The following is a 21,816-nucleotide window of genomic DNA, read 5'->3' on the forward strand; positions in this document are numbered from 1 at the left end:
GCAAAAGAAGTTCAACATACGGTACGTATGTAATGAGCAACTTTCGCGACACATCGTGTAGGGGGTACTCTTCTTTATTACACATACGGGCACAGCACAGGCCAGCATTATCTCCTTCATCTTCCGAGGACACACTTTAGATATTAACGTTCTTACTGACTACACACATGGTTGATCACACGGCGGGTTCCGCCCGTCCACGCCCGGCCTCGCCGCTGGCTGACGGCGTGCCGGTAAGGGCGGTGGATCTCCGCAGATCCGCCACGTGGCCGAACGACGGAGAGAGATGACGGCGAGCAGCAACGCAGTCCGAACCCAGGACTCCACACACCGACCCCGAGTCCTCCTCCACCTCCGCTATTTCCGCAGGCGCGGCTAGGCTCCGCCTGCAGCCACGCCCTCTCCTGGAACCTTCTAGCTGGTTCCCGGAGTTTCTCGGCCAGCCCCGCCCTTTACCTTTGGCCCAGATACCTCTCCCTTTGGGATTGGATGATGTTTATAGTGGTGCCTGTACCCGTGCTTCCCTTTTCCAACCAGTAGATGTCACTGTCATTACACATACACACGGGGGACTGGCAGCGCTCGCCCGGTTCACGTTGCCTCCACAGCAGCTCAGCGATGCGCACAGGCGCAGTGCTCGGACCAATACCACACCAGTTCCTTATCGCGCAATTCTACAATCAGTCAGTCTGTCCACCTGGCTTCACTCTGCCACGCCGTCAGTGCATCATGCTGGACAGGTGCCGGACACAGGGTGAGTTATCTGGGGTGTTCGTGACAACCCACACTGCAGCTGTGGCACCTTACAAAGATTTCACGTGCATATGTATGTATGTTGAACTTCTTTCGCACCATACATAGCCCACCATTGCTAATCGGAGGTGCGGGGGAAGGACAACAAACTAAACACAAAAAGTAAGTTTTAAATTAATTAGTTTTCAATCTGGATTTGAAAGTGCATAGCTCCCAGTGGCTTCTTAATATCGCAAGGAAGAGCATTCCAGACGGCCGCTGTGTATGTATTTGTTGGTGACTCTTCAGTGACTTAAGTTCATCGGAGGGCCACGAGATCTACACGTGGCGACGGAGAACGCTACCGCATCATGGCTCAGCGATTATGCACGCGCTGAATGAACCACGGGCTAGCTGGACACGAAGAGCAGCAGCCTAGACGACTCTGAGCGAGAGTTGAAGTGCGTGATCGCTCTGAACGTCTTGCGACATGCAAAGTGGAGTTATCGAGAGCCTCGCTGCTTAATCCAAGAGGACCGCACGCCACGTTGTATAGAAACCAGGGGTCAGCAACCAAAAATAACAGGAAGTGACATTTATGTTCGAATTAGGTAACAAACAAAAAAAGCCTCAATATTGCAACGTGATGAATACGAGACGCTGGTCCTTAAAGAGCCACACGCGGCTCCGGAGCCGCAGGTTACTGACCTCTGTTAATAAACGCACACAAGCAGCCAGGTTAGAAGAGTACTCAGCCAGTCTATAGGATGCGATGCCTTACAACGGGAGCCAAGCTGCATCAAACCGCAGCTCTGTCGCGATGCAATGTGCCACGGTGGGTGAGTGAAACCAGACACGTGAAGCCACGCACCGCTCACCCAACCGCGCTGTTTAATCGCCACAGGCTCCAGCAGCAACGCCAGTGGCGGCAGCGAGCCAAGGTCACCCGCAGCCACTCTCACGGCACGGCGCAATCTCTCTGTAGAGCGTAGCCATTGACACTAACCTGGCCCATTGTGGTGGTGGATGCCACGTGTTGAAGATACCCATTCTGTTTCGTGGCCTGGATGTGAGTCGCATGTTGTGTACGAGTTGTTATGTACCAGTCGTGCTGTGTACAAGTTGTGTACGAGTTGAGTACTGTGTACAAGTTGTTGTGTACAAGTTGTTGTGTACGAGTCGTGTGTTGTGTACGAGTCGTGTGTTGTGTAAACAACACAACGCTACAGCTGCCCTAATAAGCGTCCCTCATCTGCACATTCATCAGTAACACCGCTTTCATAGGAAACACGTAATGGGCGACGTTTCAGGTAACGGCCCTTCTTCACAGCACATCGATCAATCGTCGTTCCGCAACATCTCATCCACACCATGAGCACCCTACCTCCACGCTGACGCCACAATGTTGTAGCCCTGCAGCCACTAGCGGCGTGACAGCAAGGAATGTTGCATGCACGTGTAATATCTCAATTACGGCGGGAGACGAGTTGACGGGGCAGCACTTATTTATTAACACTGATGCAATAGTAACAGGTACAGCCGAGATACAGCCTATGCTACGCGTGCCTAACTCGGCCACGCTCTCAGGTCCTCCGGCTACGCTCTCCCTACAGGGAGCTATCGGACCACAGTAACAGGTACAGCCGAGATACAGCCTACGCTACGCGTGCCTAACTCGGCCACGCTCTCAGGCCCTCCGGCTACGCTCTCCCCACGGGGAGCTATCGGACCCGCCTTGCCAGGCACGGGTCTCGACCTCTGGGTTACACAGCCCGGCCCTTACAAGGACGTCGGGCCGTGAATCCCAAGGTCTCGCCTCTGAGCCGCACAGAGTCCCGGCCCTTACAAGGGCAGCGGGGCTAGGGGTCTCAGGGCCCTATCTCTTCCTCCGTCTTCTGTCTTCACTGGTTGACTTCTCCTCGAGCGCTGCTGCGCATCGCCTTACATAGCCCTCCGCGCCAGGGGGCGGGGCCTATGCGGACCGCGATGTGGACATCTGCCTGCGGACCGTGATGTAGCCACCCACTACGCGCTGTCTCACGATCCTCCCCGCCAGCGCGTACCACCTCTACACACGCGCCATGTGCAGGGGAGCGGTGGTGGAGCGGTTAGCAGCGCCGCGCTAAAACCTGGCGAAGCGAGTTCCCACTCACGAGAAACACCGGTGACGATTATCTGGACCGGTCCTGGGCCTCCCCTAGATCGACTCAGCCTCAAATCACTACCTGGTGCGGTGTGTAAACAACGCCACGAGGGAGACAAAGACGGCCGGACGTGGTCCTGGCCTCCCACCCCCTTGTGCGCCGTCTGTTCAGGCGTTCACCGGTCAGCCGCCTTCTCGCAACTGTTATCCCCGTCCTGGCTTCTCCATCATCGGCTCCACCCCGCCTCTGTTAACGGCTCTCAAACCCTCACCACCACACACCTCAACACTGTGACCAGAGAACTCACCACTCACCTCATAAACCACTCACCCTCCTGAACCTCACCAGACACACCTGACACCTCACCACTCGGTACAGACACTCACCAGACATAACTAAGCTCCTGAAACTGTCCGATGCAGTTTCACTACGCCACACGCACACCCATTCTAGATGAATGCATTGTATCAACGGACTGCACGACTACACCACACCGCTACCCCTACACCACTCGTGTACACTACCGCACCATTTCACTAAACCGGTTAACACGAAACCACAACCCCACCACGCCACTAAACTTCACTGTCACTTGCTCACTTATTTCTCCTTCATTCACTCATTCATTCCTCATTCACTCAAGTGGCTCTCCTTGGGTCACTCACTCCACCCGTCCGTTCACTCAATCGTGCCTCTCAATCATTAATTCTCACCCATTCTCTCATTTCCTCCAGTTCCTTCAATTCACTTATCCCTCACAAACGCACTCATTGTCTCATGTACACATGTTTCGTTCTAGCGAGCAGCAAAACATCCTATTTTCCAATTTCCATTAAAGATTTAAGACCCAGTTGTTGAATTCAACAACACACTTCAGGACAATTCTGAGATAAAAAAAAAAGTTGTTGAAGTACATTTCTCTTTCATTCTTCCCTCCTTCAATCACTGAATCCTCATTAATTTTGTCTTACCTCAATCACGCATTAATTATCAGTCTTACCTTATTCAATGACTAAATCCTTTCATTCATTCTCATATAATTAAATCAATCATTCCCTCCAGTATCACACCCACCAGGCTCCCTGGTCCTCTCCTATGACTTCCTGGCCCTGCCGTTGCGAGGGACACCGTTGCTAAAGACACCGATGCTAGGGACACCGTTGCTAGGGACACCGTTGCTAAGGATACCGTTGCTAAGGACACCTGTTGCTAGGCTAACAGCTGGCCTTCACGGCCAGCAGATAAACATTTTGTTTCGTAGTCCACCGAGTGGGATTGTTTTGTTTTTCGCTCATAACTCGGTACCGCAAGGTCGTAGAATACCTTGCTTGCACACCCTCAGATGACGGCGCTTTCCAACGATACCAAATGTGTGCCCTTAGATACCGTGCCGCAGTGGCGAGATGTTAACTACCTCGCCTGGTGTACAGGAGGTCGTGGGATTGATCCCGACCCTGCTTGTGTATTTGGAGTTTGCGCGTTTTCTCTCTCTCCCCGCGATCGCGTGGCTTTCCCCTCCATATTCATAATCAACATCGCGCATTAAGAGTACGTGGCTGCTATAAATGTCCACATGATAAGCCACTTCGTTGAGCTATCATTTGTGGCCAGGTCGTTTCTGAAAAATAGCTATATAGCTCAGTGGGCCTGACCTGGTAAAATTAAAAGATGAGTTAGTTTATCTTTGTCAAAAAAAATTGATTTGTATAAAGTTTGTAAAAGTTCGTACAGACAAACCAACACACAGGGGTTGGGTTTTATATGCAGCATAGATCTGGTGTGACAACGTACATGAACACAGTGATGCGTGTGTAATACACATGCACATGATACATGGATCGGGCATACACGTATGTGTACAATGGACATGTGCACAAGGAGACAGCATACACTGTATGTGCAATGTGGCATCCGTGGCGAGGGAAGAGCTGTCACGTCTGGCTCTGGTAGCACCCCGAGTGGCTGTAGAGGTACAACACGTGGGGCGCGAGCACGGAGAGTAGTGACGGTGTGGATAATGGGGATTGATGATGATGATGAAGATTTGGAGTTATGGTGTAGAATTATGATCATGATGATGATTTGGAGTAATGATATAGAATGAAGATGATGATTTGCAGTGATCATGTTGAATGATGAAGATGATGATTTTAAGTGATGATGATTTGGACTGATGAAGATAATGATGATGTGGAGTGATGATGTAGTATGAATGATGAAGATTATGATTTTGAGTCACGACACAGAATGATGATGATTTTGAGCCATGATGATGATGGTGCTGGCGCCTCTAGTGGCCGTCGCCGCCGCAGTGACTCACAGTCGGAAGACGCGCTCCACCTCGCGTCTCTGCGCTCGGGAGAGCAGCTCGGGGACCTGGGTCCCCCCCCTCTCCCCCGCGATGATCCGGGGGCCCCTTTCCGCGGGAGGCAGCTCCACTCGCTCCCCCAAATCCCGGTTCCCGTGGCTGCTCCCCCCGAGAATCCCTCCCGTCCCCTCGGTCCCTTTGGCTCGGGGTCGCCACGACCCTTGGAGTGCCGCTCCGGCCGGAGCCGAGGCGCGGCGGAGCCGCTGGGAGGGGGGGCCCTGAGAGGGGGAGGGTAGAGAGGGGGGGCCCTGAGAGGGGGAGGGTAGAGAAGGGGGGCCCTGAGAGGGGGGCCCCTCGGTCCCCGCTGTGACCCCGACGGCGGCGCGCGTCTCAGCCGCCTCCTCCTCCGCAGCGCCGATGGTGAGGCGCCGCTGCAGCTTCCGAGCGAGCTCGTCACTCGCCATGGCCTCTCCCGAGCTCGTCCTCCTAATCCGCGTCCTCCTCCTCCTCGTCTCCCGCAGCTCTGACCCGCGGGTCCGCGCACCGCGCTAAATTTACCCGTGGCGGCACGCGGGGGGCGGGGGGCTGCGCGGTGCCGCGGGGTAGCATGGAGTGGGCTGAGGTGGAGCTTCACGTGGATAGCGTGGAGTTGTTGCGTGGAGTTGTGTGGGGTAGTGCGGAGTTGAGTGGAGTTGTGTGGGGTAGTGCGGAGTTGAGTGGAGTTGTGTGGAGTTGCAGGCTGGACCAGGGTGGTATGTTGAACTTCTTTTGCACCGTACGTAGCCAACCGAGCTAATCAGATGTGCTGGAAAGGGCACTGAGCACGTGGGAAGAGAGCACGTTGGTGGGAGGTGGAGGGTGAAATCAGTGACACAGTGACAACATACAGTGAGTGACACAGCGAGTGATACAGTGAGTGACACAGTGATTGACAGCGAGTGATACAGCGAGTGACACAGTGAGTGACACAGTGATTGACAAAGCGAGTGATACAGCCAGTGATACAGCGAGTGACACAGGGAGTGACACAGGGAGTGACACAGGGAGTGACACAGTGAGTGACACAGTGATTGACAAAGCGAGTGATACAGCGAGTGACACAGTGAGTGACACAGCGAGTGACACAGTGAGTGACACAGTGATTGACAAAGCGAGTGACACAGTGAGTGACAGCGAGTGACAGTGAGTGATACAGTGAGTGACACAGTGATTGACAAAGCGAGTGAAACAGTGAGTGACACAGTGAGTGACACAGCGAGTGACATAGCGAGTGACACAGCGAGTGACAAAGCGAGTGACACAGTGATTGACAAAGCGAGTGATACAGTGAGTGACAGTGATTGACAAAGCGAGTGACACAGTGGTGACAGTGAGTGATACAGTGAATGACACAGTGACACAGTGAGTGACATAGTGATACAGCGAGTGACACGGTGAGTGACACGGTGAGTGATTCAGTGAGTGGCACAGTGAGTGACACAGCGATTGACAAAGCGAGTGACACAGTGAGTGACAAAGCGAGTGATACAGTGAGTGACACAGTGAGTGACACAGCGAGTGACACAGCGAGTGACACAGTGAGTGACACAGCGAGTGACACTGAGTGACACAGTGATTGACAAAGCGAGTGACACAGTGAGTGACACAGTGAGTGATACAGTGAGTGACAAAGCGAGTGATACAGCGAGTGACACAGTGATTGACACAGCGAGTGACACAGTGAGTGACAAAGCGAGTGACACAGTGAGTGACATAGTGACAAAGCGAGTGATACAGCGAGTGACAGTGATTGACACAGCGAGTGACACAGTGATTGACAAAGCGAGTGACAAAGTGAGTGACATAGTGAGTGATACAGTGAGTGACAAAGCGAGTGATACAGTGAGTGACACAGTGAGTGACTCGCCATTCCGGAAGGGCGCGGCACCCCCGCCGCACAACGAGAGCTTGCGTGATTTGCCAAACACGCGAAATGCGCCACATATTGGAAGCTAAACAGTTTAAGCCTGGATCGTGAGTGCATGGATGGGCGACCGTTATCTCGAAAGGGTCACATGAGCTGCGGAGGCTGCATTGAGGGCAGTGCAAAAAAAAATCTGTTTTACCGCACGCATATGGTTCACGCCTTTACAAACTGCTGACCAACGTGGTGAAGTATGGCCACACAACCCTCCCAAGCCGCAAATACAGCCAGCCGTGATGATTACACTCACACGTGGGCTCCCCGTGTCCACACGTTCACTCACTCACACGTGGCTCCCCGTGCGCACGCGGTCACTCACGGCTGGCCGGTCACGTGACGCGGCGTGGTGCTGGAGCCGTCACGTGACGCGGCGTGGTGCTGGGGGCGTCACGTGACGCGGCGTGGTGCAGGGGCCGTCACGTGACGGTTGTCAAGCACTCGCGTCCCATCGTCGCTCAGGGAAACTCGCGGCCCAGACCCGGTGAGTTTCTCTCTAACAACAGCAGCAGCAGCATCAAACATTCACAATAACAACAACAGCAACAGCATCAAACATTCACAACAACAGCAGCAGCAGCAGCATCACACATTCACAATAACAACAACAACATTCTCTGCTGTTAACGTACAAAGCTACATCTACTGCTGGACTAGGCCCTTGCGGGTTGGTTTTGCTGCGATACATTTCCACACGACGATAAGCCGCTTTGTTGAGCTTTTGTCGTTTGTGGCCAGGTCGCTTCTAAAGAAACAAGTTACTACCTCAGTGGGCTTTATTAGGTGGTAAGGTAAAAAAGTAGTTTAATTGTATTTGTGTGTGTTTTAGTGATGTGTTTACCTTGCCTATACTTTGCATTCCTATCGTGTTTCTGGATTGTTTCTTGTCACGTTCTGACCTCGCCCCCACTGGGCATCTGTGCCAAAGAGCTTTATAGCTCATCGGATTCCTCCGGTATGAATATTCTGATGCTGGTGTCGTGAGTATGGAGCCCTGTTGGGGTGATTGAGGTGTCGCTCGCCGCTGTTGGTGGCCGTGGCCGCGAATCGAACCGAAGTGGCCGGGTCCGTAGCGCAGTGGCGCTCACCGCTGCGCCACCACGGGGGTCGATCTCGTCCCCGGCTGGAGTCCGTCGAGCCGAAGTTCCTCGATTTCACACCCAGCCTGGTCTGTACATCTGGCGAAAAAGAGCTTTGTAGATCATCGGGTTCTTGCAGTCGAAATAAAATGATTATGATTCTGGTGCCACGCTCGTGCAATAATCACCCTCGATCTCTGTTGATGTTTCTGTTAACTCTGTTTCACTCTGAATTTGACCGAGCCAACTCGTCTTGGTCAACTCTTGTGTTGGATATTAATTATATTTCATACGGATTATGTTTGTGTACTATTATCCATTTCTTCTGTAACGCAGCTGTTTGCGCTCAAGATTTATATTTAATCCATTGTACTTTTATATTATTGCTTTAGTAATTTTCTTTTTCCATGTCACGTGAGACTATCCTTGTCGCCTAAGTTCTCACCTGGTGGAACACCATAAACGTGAAAGTCGAACTTGTCACACTTTGAAATGGGAGCCACATGAGTGAAGGTGGTAATGTATTATTTAAAGACATCGTACGTTGGAAATCCACCCCTCCCCTTTGAAAAAATAAATTGTAAGAAAATCCCCCTGTCTTCAGACCTTCTTGTGCTTGGCCCTCTGTTGGTAAAGCACGAGAGATGTGGCCACATGTCACGATTCATCACTAAACTTGTGTTCATTTTAACACGTCGGCTTTCCTGACCAATATGCAAAATAGAGGTTTTGTTGTTGTTGTTAAATCGCGTAAATAAACGGTGTCGTTAAACCCGCCACCATCTGACACAGCCAATTAGTAAGGTTTGTCACTTAAACATAACATGGCAATTAGTTACGAGTTCAGCACACCGGTGTGTTGAAGAGTAAACCCACAATATTTTCAATTAAGTACTACGTTTCGCCGGTAATTATAACCAGCCTCATCAGGCGACAGCCATAATTATTTACGCGTTTGTGTCTGCATGTTAATATCAATTACCGCCAACCTTTAATGTTCGGTACTTGGAGACGTTAAATTACGCCATCCAGTGCCGTATAAGTTAAAGTGAGGGGATTTTGCTGTGCATAGAGAAACTGACCTTGGGAATTTCACACAGGTGGTGAAAAAGTTTGGCCAAGGTCGCAAGACAAAAATGTGTGCAGACCACATCCCGCTGGACCTGCTCTCTTCTCTCACCCCGGTCCGGGCAAAGATGGTGGTGACACAGCGACCATGCTTTGTTTTATCACTCTCAACACGGCGTTCATGCGCAGTACATTAGTTTGCAGCAAGTCTTCATACGTATTTTAACATCGTGTACAGCCCTTTTGTTAATCCATACTTGGAGAAGGGTCTCTGTACACACTGTGCAGACTGTGGGTGTGATTTGACCGTCTGGTCAGTGAGGGAATAGTAATGACATGGGAGTGTAGAATTATAGGACAACAATGGCTTCTGCTGCAATGTCCTCTGCTACCCACTACGGAGCAGCCTCTGGTCAAGCCTGGCAGGCATCTATCCAAGCACTAGTCAGGCTGCGGCCTGCTTAACTTTGGAGATCTGACAAAATGGGTTACATTCTGGTTGATTAGGTAATCTACCATTTCGTATCAATGGAGACGAATGCATCTATTTTATCCTTTTTAATCTAACCTTGATGTTTAAAATATTTAGTGTGCTTGACTACAGATTATATGTGTGTTTAGTTTATTGTCCTTCCCCTGTATCTCCGATTAGTGCGGTTGGCTATGTACGGTGCAAAGAAGTTCAACACATATATAGTATGCATGTGTATGGAAGTCTATGCATATACCAAATCTGCACCCTGTGGAGCAGATATATATGTCTATATGAACATGTCTGGAAATGAATGCTTATGTGTGTGTACGCAGACGCGTTCACATACATCACGTGCCTCCGACAACGTATGGCATTATCCGCAGCAACGGAGCAAGTTTACACATCTCACAGATCAACCTGTGTGTCTGACGGGAGCAGGGAGGTATGGCAGCACGTGGACACATGCACGGGCAGGATTGCACTACTCACTAAAACTGTTTGGATAAAAACCTTTTGTCCATGTTGAGGTAGGGGCTGCTGAAAGTGTATGAGCAAAATCGTGAATGAGAAGGGTTGTCATCTAATTATCCATGAAAATAACTTCTCATATCCATAACATTAATCGTAGATAATTAAATGATTACGATCCATAGCTCCCTATATGTTAAACATAATTTCCAGTAGGAAGGGGTGTAGTGTAGATGGATTCAGGTGTACAATCCACTGCTGGATGAGGACCTCCCCATGCCGTGTGAGTCGTGGAGGTTATGTGACCACACTTCACGCCAGTCAGTGCAGGTCAGATTTGGTGCAAAATCAGATATCTCTGTGAGCAGGACTCAGACTCTGCTGGGGAAACCGATCACATGCAGGAGTGGACTGGACATCGTTTGCCGGTGCTCATGCAAGATCTTCCCGCATGTGTTCAGCGTGAGCACGCTGAGTGTTACAAGTTAACGCACTTTACAGGCGTGACGTTGGTTTTGTGCAGCAACAGTGAACGTGGCCTTTACATGTAATTTTTGACTGAATGTCGGCTCGGAGATTGGAATTGTGCCCTGCGTTTGCGCGTGCGCATAAATGCGTGCAATTGTGCTTGCAATTGTGCGTGATAGCATACAACAGGCGTGATTTGTTTCGGCTGGGTGCAGAGATTTGGCGTTCCTTGAAGATGTGGGAGACGCTTGCGTCCGCAAAGTGGAGGGAGAGGTTGGTGTTTTTTTTTTCTTTGAACACAATTGCTGATCACACGTCCAATGGCCTAAAACGCCAAGTGGCCAACAACAAACAGCACTATCAAGGGTTTTAATATAAGAGAATGTCTTGAATTGAGCAATGTTATAAGGGCTTGGGAAAATAAATTATGGGAGAGATTTTTTAATGTCAAGCACCGTGAAGTGTTGTGATCGGCGGAGTGGCGGGTGAACACTGTGGATGAGACGAAACAGTCTGGCAGACTGAGTGCTCAACATGGGTAGAGGAAGCAACGATAGAAGAGTGACAAGTGGGTTCACTGACCACCTGCGAGCAAGTGACTGGAGTGAATCATTGAGTGTTGGATCATCGATCAACCTGATTGGATGTGAAACAAGATTAGTTGTGCCTGACAGTGAAGTCATGTCAGTATCATGGCTGTATTCCACTAGTTCCACTTAAATTTCGATTTTCGTGACTGCAGGGATTCATCTTCTTGGTTCTTTCGGTAAAGTCACGTAGAAGAGAAGTAATAAAATAATAAAAATAAAACATAATAAAATAATTCTCACGACGTTTCGGCCACAACGCAAGCAGCCGTCCTCAGGTGAAGAGGACGGCTGCTTGCGTTGTGGCCGAAACGTCGTGAGAATTATTTTATTATGTTTTATTTTTATTATTTTATTACTTCCCTTCTATGTGACTTTACTGAAAGAACCAAGAAGATAGTTCCACTTAGCCATTCATCAGATGCATGTCTAGCACATTTATTCTTGCACTGCTAGTGGCTGTCGTTCCTGGTGTTTGGCTTTGCAGATTTCCCAGACTAAATAATTTGATCCAAATTTAAAAAAGAGTCATGTTCGTTTCCCTGTTTAATGTTAAGCAGAAAAAAAAAATCCAGTTTTCTTTCATATGCAAATACTGACATGTTTTTCACCAGGAGAGACATGACACTGGTTAATATTGTTATACAACATTGTCATCTGCTTCCAGTGCACCTAACCATGTCTTTGAATTGGTTTCAGATCTCAGCTCCATGAAGGAATGTGGGTAGCTTTCAATCTTACAAGTGGCCGTGTAAACTAAACACACGAAGGACCGTGGCAAATTTTACTGCAGTAAAGTGGAGAAATCAGCGATCCTTTTTTGTCGCAACTAAAATCAGATTCGGTTCCCCACTTTGCTCTTTAATGCTGAGATTACTCTGGCTTTTGGGTCCCTGGCCAGGTCTGCTCTTTCAAGGATCCCTGCACCCCTACTACACGAATCAGGGAGGAAAGTTTGCAGATGCAGTAGTTTAATCGTCGTTGCAAATTGTGATTGGATTTTTCCTTCATTCATCATACATTTTATTTACAGATCTCTTGGATGCATACAAATGTTAATGGTTGCGAGTAGGCTTGCCTCCACAGATAATATGATTCTCAGATATTAAGAATAGTTTTCTGTTGATTTAAAAATTGTGAGTGGGAATGATTCTGCCGGAAATGTTGATAAAATTGATGATGATCTTCTTGATCGCCGTACCGATTGTATGGATGTTAATAATATTTACACTGGTGATGGCGCTGGTGATGTTTAGGTGGCCCAGCCAAAGGAAATGCTTTCAGAAACCTTCATCCCCGAGGAGTTCCACATCATTCAGAACCATGGCGTTGTGGGCCTGCAGCTTAAAGACTCGTGAGTTTGCGCATGCGTGTGTACCGTAAGATGTGTGACGGTAAAATTGTATCGGGAATATTGCCTGGATAGTTTCGCGATCTGCGCACATTGTATTGTGTCAGTGTTCATGTGGCTTATGTACGTATTGCCTTTGAAGTTGAGGATGGTTAACAGTGGATTTTGTGGGGGTGTTTTCGCAGGAAATACACCACATATCTAGAAGACGATGAGAAAAATATGCGAACTTTTCCATCGATGTGAGCTACAGCGCCTGCCTCCATCCATGAGATGTTCACATTCACAGGCATCACACTTCAGCCCATACAAATAATCCTGCTCCACTTCTTGCTCCCACACCTGTGTAATGCGAGCGTAAATGGGGTTGTTGCTGGCCTCTGGTCCAATCACGCGGCCCGGGGCATTGGGGGGCGGAGCCTGGTCTGCGGGGCGTGTGGGAGGGGACACCGTTCACCTCGGCTCCAATGGGAGGCGAGGTGAATGGGGGCGGAGCCAGCGGGGTTGTATGGGAAGGCCAGATCTGACGATCCGGGAGGTGGGAGTCAGGGTCACGTGGGGGTGAATGGATATAAGGGGGGAGCCCGGAAGAGATCGGGGCAGTCGGGGAAGTTAAGAGGCTGAGCCACGTTGGGTGGTGAGGAAAAGATCCGCGCCATCGGCCACGTGGCCGAAGGACCTCAGCACGCCGTCGGCCAGCGGTGTGCGGAGTGCGGGAATAGAGGAGCTAACGGAGGAGCGTGCGTGGCGAGAGAGAGAGAGGGAGTGTGCGTAGCACGCGAGAGGGAGTGTGCGTGGCACGCGAGAGGGAGCGTGCGCGGAGCGTGCGCGGGGCATGCGCGAGACGACACTGGTCCGGGAGGAGGCCAGTGGGGTGCGGAGAAGAACCTGAATAAAAGACAAACGGAGACCAGCAGTGCCTGACGGAGTCTTTTATTACACTGGTGTCAGAAGTGGAACGAGATGTCAAAACATCTCAAGAAAAAGAATGTACCTGCACCATCTTCAGAAGACGAAGAGGACCTTCCTCCGGCGGTGGCGGTCCTGACCATGGAAGGCGTGGGCGAAGTGGTGGCGAGCGACACGACAGGAGTATAAGATGTCGTCGGGGCGGCCGGGCCGTCTGCGTCGACGGGCGCCGAGGACGGCTGGCGACAAGTGGCAGTCCAGCTTGATTCGCTGCGGGCCGTTCTGCTGGATTTAGTCACCTTGGTCGCGCCAGCGACGATGCCAGATCGGCCACGCGGCAGGCCTTCAAGCGGGGAGCCTTCGGGTGGGGCCGAGCCGTCCGCCATTGGGGCCTCTGCGAGGCTTCCCGCCCTCTCCGACACGTGGCAGGACTGCGCCATCTTGGGTGTGGTCGCGGACGAATGGCGGGAAGCCGCCATCTTGTCGCCGCCGCGGCGGGAAGCCGCCATCTTGTCGCTGCCACGGCGGGAAGACGCCATCTTGTCGCCGCCACATGGGACGCCTGCATTGGAAGACAGCGGCTCGGGGACTCGCAGCCATCGCCTGACGACGATTAAAGCATTCTCATTTGGAGGAGATTGGAGCGCATTTGCGTGGCGTTTTGAGTCAGCCGTCCGATCCGCCAAGTGGACAGATGCGGAGGCCTTGGAAGTTCTGCCGACGCTCCTGGACGACAAGTCTTTGAAATTCTTCCGCTCCATCAAGGCCGCGAAGAAGGCAACGCTGAAAGGGGCGTTCGACGAAATGGCGGAAGCGTACGAGCCTCGGGACGACGCACACCGCAGATTCGTCCAGAGGCAACGGGCACCGGAGGAATCGCCTGTGGCTTTCCGGGGCGCTGTGCTTGAGCTGGCCATGGCCGCGTATCCAGAGACAGAGCCCGACTTGTTGGAGCCCTTGATACTGGGTAAGATGTTGGAGCTGTCCAAGGAATTGGGCATTCCGATGCCGGTGTGCGGCCATTAGCAGCTGACCTCCCGGATAGCAGCCAAGTGCCTCGACGCGCAGTTGAACTTGCGCCATTGGGCATAGGTGACCGCCTGGACGGGGAGCCCGACCGTGGACTCCGTCAAAGGCCGTCTTCGTGCCGGACGAGAGGGGGCCTGGCGATCTCAGCTGAGGGATCGTCGAGATGGGGGGGGGGGGGGGGGGGGGGGGGAGCCAGGCGGCGGGCCGACTCGTCGTGTTACCGCTGCGGGCGTCTTGGACACTTCGCGCGGGACTGTCGGAGTCTCCCTCACCCGCCTCTTCAGCCGGAGTCCCCGGCCAGGGACGCGACGTCAACGCTGGAGAGTCAACCGTGTCAGGCAAGTCGGTACGCATCAGACACCCGGCAAGGCCTGTCATCTCATGCATCACCGAGGGTATGCATTCCAGGGGCCTGTTCTAACGGGGGGACTCTAAGGGATCCGCGTCGCTCGCTGACACAGTGGCGGAAATTTGCATGGAGGGTGGTCGCAGCCGCGACTGGGTCGTCGACCGTGCCGGGTTCGATACAGGGGGTCGACGTGCGGATTTTGGTAGATTCGGGCGCGTCCGCAACTATCATCTCGGACGTGATATTCCATCTCCTGCCCATTCCGTCGTCGCGGGTAACGACCTGTTTACGATTCATGTGTTGCGGTGAACGGAGGGAGTATGGGCATCGTTGGTCAGGTGGAGGCGCGTATTTTGGTTGGGGGTGTGTCGGCTTCGGGGACGGTGTTAATCTCCAGGTCCCTCTCTGTGCCGTGTTTATTGGGGACCGATTTCCTGGCAAAGATGCCCATTCAGATAAGGGTTGATCAGAATTGTATTGAGTTACCGGCGGGCCAGAAGATTTTCTTTTTGCCGTCGCCGTGGGGCCAGTCCGCTCCGGACCGCCAGGTGCAGGCGCTATCCGATGTTTCGGTCGACATTCCACCTGGCTCGCAGATGCTTATCCCACTGCGTTATCGGAAGCCCGTGCCTGGGGTCGAGGGGGCGGCGGGGGTGTTGTTGTTGCCGTCCAACGCGGTTACGGATGGCCTGGCGCTGGTCGGGGCACGGACAATTGTTTGGCCGGGTCAGCCTCCGTTTTTGCAAGTGTTGAATGGAGGCGCGTACATTGTCGTCGTGCCGGCCGGAACGGTTTTGGTACATGCTACGACCGCCTTCACGGCCCATGACGATCCTGCCCACCGGGGCCTCGTAGGGGGGGTTTCGGCCTCGACGGCGCAGGACGATCGATGGATCGCCGGGTTGTGCCAAGAAAATGCGTCCTTGACTACGGACCAGCGGTCCGCGCTTCACGCGCTGTTGGAGAAATATTCTGATGTCTTTAGTAAAGACGATTTCGATCTGGGACGCACCTCGTTGCTCTCCCACCATATTAATACCGGGGATGCTGCTCCCATTCGGATGAATCCACATCGGTTGAGCCTGGCGGAGAGGGATCATGTACGCGGCGCGGTGGATGATATGCTAGCCGCTGACATTATCTTTCCGTCCAACAGCCCGTGGGGCGCTCCGGTGGTCCTGGTAAAAAAAAAGAATGGTAATTTACGGTTTTGTGTCGATTTTCAGAGGTTAAACAAGTGTCGGTTGCGGACGCTTACCCCCTGCCGCGTATGGATGATTCCCTCGATGCCTTGTCTGGGGCGAAATTTTTTCCACTCTTAACCTCTCTTCGGGGTTCTAGCAGCTCCCCCTGGATGAGTCCTCGAGGGAAAAGACGGCTTTCCATATGCCGCAGGGCCTGTTTCAGTTTAATTGTCTTCCCATGGGGTTGAACGCCGCCCCTGCTACGTTCCAGAGGTTGATGGAACTCGTGTTGACCGGTCTGCAGTGGGACACGTGCTTGATATATTTGGATGATGTTATTGTGTTTAGCCGTACGTTTGAGGAGTATCTTCAGAGATTGGATGCTGTTTTTGCTAGGGTGCGTTCCGCCAATTTGAAATTTAAGCCCAAGAAGTGTCACCTTTTGCAACGATCCGTGCGCTATTTGGGCCACATAGTCAGCTCTGACGGTGTGGCCACGGACCCGGAGAAAACGGCGTGCGTCCGGGACTGGCCGATTCTGGCCACGGTGGGTGATGTGCGTCGTTTTGTCGGGTTCGCTTCCTATTATCGCAGGTTCGTTCCAAATTTTGCCACGATCGCTAGGCCGTTGCACCTCCTTACGGCAAAGGACCGGAGGTTCAGCTGGGGGCCGGCTGAGGAGGCGGCGTTTCATGGCCTACGCGATCGCTTGGCGTCAGCGCCGACGCTGGACTACCATGATTTCACTCTGCCTTTTATTCTGGATACCGACGCTAGTGACACGGGGATTGGGGCCGTCCTATCGCAGTTTAATGGTGGCGTCGAGCGCGTGGTGGCTTACGGGAGCATAGTTTTATCTCCGGCGGAGACCCGCTACCGGCCAATTGGCGCGATGGTTGGAAACTTTGCAGGAATTTTCGTTTGAGATTCAATATCGTAAGGGGTCGCGTCACGCAAACGCGGACGCGCTCTCCCGATTGCCACAGGGATCCCCCTGCGCCTGTGCCTCTTGCACGAATAGGTGCACGCGGGTTCCACAGCCCCCGCATCCTCTCGTGTCCGCTGTGGAGATGCCCGGGGCTTCCACGTGTCCGGAACTGGACGACGGGGTTTTGAATTTGCCGCGTTCCGTGTGGATTCGAGAGCAATTGCTCGATGATTCGCTGGGGGCCTTACGGAGTCGGGCTGCAAAGGAGAGGGGATATCCGTCGTCCGATGGGACGCCGGTAGCGGCTCTCCGTGACGGCTTGTTGATGTGGAGGGAAGGCTTGCACGATCGCTGGCGTCTTGTTGTGCCGTCGTCGTTGCGATATGAGTTGATTCGGATTCTGCACGCTGAGAAGTTGTTACATCTCGGGGTGCAGAAAACCTTGTTGACGTTACAGTGGGATTATTTTTGGCACGGCATGACGACTGATGTCGTCGGGCATATTCGGGTGTGCTCCGACTATGCCCGGCGGAAGCCGCCTAAGCAACCGTATGTTCCCCCAGTGCAGTCGATACAAGTGTCGCGGGTTAACGAGTTGGTGGCGTTGGATATTCTGGGGCCCTTTCCCCCGTCCGCTCGGGGGAACAAATTTTTATTGGTCGGGGTAGAATATCTTTCCCACTGGCCGATGGCCTGGCCCTTGCCCGACCAGTCGGCGGCGTCTATCACGGCGGCATTTCTGTTCGGGTATGGGATGGACAAGGGGGCGCCGGAAAGGTTGCTTACAGACCAAGGGCGAAATTTTTCTTCCAACCTATTGAGGGATGTGTGCGACGCACTGGGGACTAAGAAGGTTCGGACGTCTCCGTACCATCCACAAACTGATGGGATGGTTGAACGGTTGAACCGGACCCTGTCGGCCATGCTCTATCATACGGTTAGCGAGAAGCAGGCCGATTGGGATTTGCATATCCCTGGGGTGCTCTCCGCTTACCGGATGGCGCCGCATGCGTCAACAGGGTACTCACCCTTCTTTTTGATGTACGGCCGCGAGAATGTGCCGCTGGTGGAAGTGCAACTTGGCACGCGGGCGAGGGGTCCTGTTAAGCCCTTCCCCGAGTATATTCGTGACGCCGCTCGGTGCGTGGCGGAGGCGCGGAAGGAGGCCCGATTGGCTACGGCCAGGACCCAGGCCCGGAACGAACGTTGCGCCCGGCGCTCTCATTGTGGGTCCCCCTGGCGAGTGGGGGACATGGCCTGGCTCCACTGCCCACATGTACCGGTGGGGACCTCCCCTAAGTTGCACAAACCCTGGTAGGGGCCGGTTGTGCTTATTGAGGTCCCTAGCCCGCAGTCCGCGCGCGCTCGGGTCGGATCGCGGCGTTGGTACGTTCACACGTCCCGATTGAAACCCTACCTGGCCCTGCGAGTGGACGCGTCATCTCCTAACGTTGCCTTGCCGGTGTCTGTCGCGTCCGACGCGCCACTTACTTTGCCTGTTCAACCTGCAAGTGCGCCTGTCGTGCCTCCTGTAGAGGGGCCGGCTGTGATCCTGCCAGACACAGGGATTCCTGCACCGGGTGGGCCTACCACGGCGACGGGGACACTTGGCCCCGCCGACCCTCCAACCCCGCCGCGGTTGTAGTTACAGGGGGCCCCGACTACGGACCTCTCTGGGGAACGAGGTGCTGGGACGGACAGGCCTCCACCAGCGGCGGATGGTTCCGGTTCCGCCGCTCCTAAAACCCTGTCGGGATTGCAACATCTCTCGTGAAGGACGGGCTGGCGACCCGCACTCGTTCCAAATCCCTTCCCTTTCGTTAAGTGTGTTGTTGTTATACTCTCCGTTGTGTCTGGTGATTCCTGATTGTGATGCTGTCGCTCGCATTATTTTGTCCTGTTGCAGCCGGGACGGCTGGCTTTTCATCAGGGGGGAGGGGTCATGTAATGCGAGCGTAAATGGGGTTGTTGCTGGCCTCTGGTCCAATCACGCGGCCCGGGGCATTGGGGGGCGGAGCCTGGTCTGCGGGGCGTGTGGGAGGTGCCACCGTTCACCTCGGCTCCAATGGGAGGCGAGGTGAATGGGGGCGGAGCCAGCGGGGTTGTATGGGAAGGCCGGTTCTGACAATCCAGGAGGCGGGAGTCAGGGTCAAGGGGGGAATGGATATAAGGGGGGAGCCCGGAAGAGATCGGGCAGTCGGGGAAGTTAAGAGGCTGAGCCACGTTGGGTGGTGAGGAAAAGATCCGCGCCATCGGCCACGTGGCCGAAGGACCTCAGCACGCCGTCGGCCAGCGGTGTGCGGAGTGCGGGAATAGAGGAGCTAACGGAGGAGCGTGCGTGGCACGCGAGAGAGAGAGAGAGAGCGTGTATGGCACGCGAGAGGGAGTGTGCGTGGCACGCGAGAGGGAGCGTGCGCGGAGCGTGCGCGGGGCGTGCGCGTGACGACACTGGTCCGGGAGGAGGCCAGTGGGGTGCGGAGAAGAACCTGAATAAAAGACAAACGGAGACCAGCAGTGCCTGACGGAGTCTTTGATTACACCTGCATGGATTAATATACAATACAATGTGGATTTGTATAGCATTTTCATGAAAATGCATCTCAAGACTGTATAGAAACCCTGGGTATAATGTTTTAGGGAGACAGGCATGCAGTAATAATGCACGCTTACATGCATAGGCATGTTTTCTATGTAATTGTCTTGTATTTTTTGTTTATATACTTTTAAGTAAACACTACCAAAGTAAAGTTGATAAGACAGCTTAGCATGGGCGAGCGTGGATCGTGCCTGCGTGCATGCACTGTATCTGTTGTTAAGCTTGGGTATCTGCAGAGTTCTTATCTGTGTGGGTATCTGCAGAGTTATTATCTGCAGGGGTATAAGGATGTGATTGTTGGAACAAATGAACCACAAAAACGACACCATCTCCATTATTAACACTTTCCTATAACAGGAAGAAATATACCAAAGTAGACTAACATTTTATCACATCGACTGTTCAAGTAGGCGAGGTTGGGAAGGGCACGCAGCTAGGAGGGATGATGGCCGGTGGCCAAGGCTAAGGAGTGGTAACCAAAGAAGGAGAATACACCTAAACCTACGCCACTGCAGGTGCTAGATGGATTGTTGTATCACAAGACTGTGAGAGACGGTGACAGTTTGGGGAGGCATGCGTGTGCAGTTTGGTGAACGTTCTGCGACTCTTGTATCGTGTGTGTGCTGTATGTGTGCTTGTGCTAGTGTTTATGCTACGTGTATGTATGTATGTTGAACTTCTTTTGCAAAGTATTAGCCAACCGTGCTCTTCGGAGGTGCAAATGTACATGTGTGGTGTGGGGAGACAAAGGCGGTAGGGCAATGGCGCTGGCCACCCACCCCCGTGTATGCCATGCTGGCCTTCATAGGTGTTTGCTTATACCACTTGCTCAAACAGTCTGTTAAGGCTATACGGGGGATCTTTGTCTTTGTGCTGCATGTGTAGGGAGAGGTGGCCCAGTAGTTAGTACTGCACTACGAACCCAGCGACCAGAGTTCGATTCCTGCTCACGGCCAACACCAGTGGCAATTATTTGAACAAGTCGTGGACCTCCACTAGGTCAACTCATCCTAAAATCAGTACCCAGTGCAAGGTGTAAACATCACCACTCGGGATACAAAGGCAATACTGGCCACACTCCCCCTCATGTGCTGTGCTGGCCTTCAAAAGTCCTCGTTAACAGTACTTATTCTAGATTTGAAGCTTTCGTGACTGCAATAATTCATACTCTTAGGTTTTTTCGGTAAAGTCACGTAGGTAAAAAATAAAAATCACACATACAGCACAGAGACACAAAAATGCATGCACATAGCAACATCGACCCCCTACTGCAAACACTTGGCAGGACCCTCCTGAAAACGAGTGCTTATTAAGGCTATACAGGAAATGTGTCTTTGTGCTGTACGTGTGATTGCGTTTGTGTGCTGTGTGTATGTGTAGTGTGTGCACTGCTCGTGTGTTTGTGGTGCTGTGTATATTGTCCCGTGTGTGCACTGCTCGTGTGTGTAGTGAGTCCAACTGAGTCGCAGACGTTATCTTGGGAGCAACACTATTTATTCACATACAATACGTAACATAACAAATGTACGTATGCCCATCTAACCACGCTACGGCAGAATTAGACACGGTTCGCTATGGGTCCCGGACCGCGTGGCTAGAGGCTTCTCCCCGACGTGGATCTTCGTAACACCAGCACACAAAGAACCTCACGCTCCTCACGGAGCTCTCGTTAAATGCCCCCGGGGCCCGGGCTGGGGCAGGCTCCGCCCTTAGCCCCGCCCACCTTCCAGGCTTCTCGAGCTCCCTCTCGAATGTTCCCGAGAGCTCTTCGGGACCACGTGACCGCCCCTTGGCCCCCGTCCACCGGTGGCCCCCCTCCAGCATCGTCCGGTCACGTGACAACAGGTTAGCCAGAGTATCATGCCCCAGGGTAACCCTGGCTGGCTGACGCTCGCTCTCGCTCCCTCACCGGGAGCCACCACCGCACACTGCTTGCGGTGCCTCCGCGTTAACCAGTGCTCACCCAACCACCGCTAGTGTTGGTACTGCAGCCCGCAACCCGGGCTGCCCGCAATGACCACATTACCGGCTGTGACTTCGCAAGTCCCGTCACCACACAGTGACAAGTACAGTCACTACATGTGTTTGTGGTTCTGTGTGTGCTGTGCGTATGGTGCGGTGTGTGCACTGCACGTGTTTGTGGTGCTGTGTGTGCACTGCTCGTGTGTTTGTGGTGCTGTG

The 21,816-nt window shown here is 52.9% G+C and overlaps 2 protein-coding genes across 5 annotated transcripts in view; one reads left to right on the forward strand and one right to left on the reverse strand.

The window, feature by feature from the left end:
- The window catches only part of LOC144728295 (EF-hand domain-containing protein D2-like), an 86,848-nt gene extending 80,978 nt beyond the window's left edge, over window positions 1-5,870 (reverse strand). Inside the window, exon 1 of the mRNA XM_078607614.1 lies at window positions 5,197-5,870. Within this exon, the coding sequence (XP_078463740.1) occupies window positions 5,197-5,648 (452 nt within the window). The 5' untranslated portion in view covers window positions 5,649-5,870. The remainder of the gene's footprint in view (window positions 1-5,196) is intronic.
- Window positions 5,871-7,469: 1,599 nt separating this feature from the next.
- Window positions 7,470-21,816, forward strand: part of AXDND1 (axonemal dynein light chain domain containing 1) — a 43,508-nt gene continuing 29,161 nt past the window's right edge. Inside the window, exons 1-6 of one of the 4 annotated variants that reach the window (XM_078607611.1) lie at window positions 7,470-7,628; window positions 9,324-9,422; window positions 10,099-10,208; window positions 10,918-10,975; window positions 12,546-12,643; window positions 12,826-12,882. In XM_078607611.1, the coding sequence (XP_078463737.1) occupies window positions 9,360-9,422; window positions 10,099-10,208; window positions 10,918-10,975; window positions 12,546-12,643; window positions 12,826-12,882 (386 nt within the window). In that variant the 5' untranslated portion in view covers window positions 7,470-7,628; window positions 9,324-9,359. Of the gene's footprint in view, window positions 9,423-9,500; window positions 10,209-10,917; window positions 10,976-12,545; window positions 12,644-12,825; window positions 12,883-21,816 lie in introns of those variants that run through there. The other 3 variants (XM_078607613.1, XM_078607610.1, XM_078607609.1) reach the window with 3 other exon arrangements.

The sequence above is a fragment of the Lampetra planeri genome, chromosome 28 (genome assembly GCF_965212315.1).
Source record: "Lampetra planeri chromosome 28, kcLamPlan1.2.h2, whole genome shotgun sequence".
In the NCBI taxonomy this organism is placed as follows: Eukaryota; Metazoa; Chordata; class Hyperoartia; order Petromyzontiformes; family Petromyzontidae; genus Lampetra; species Lampetra planeri.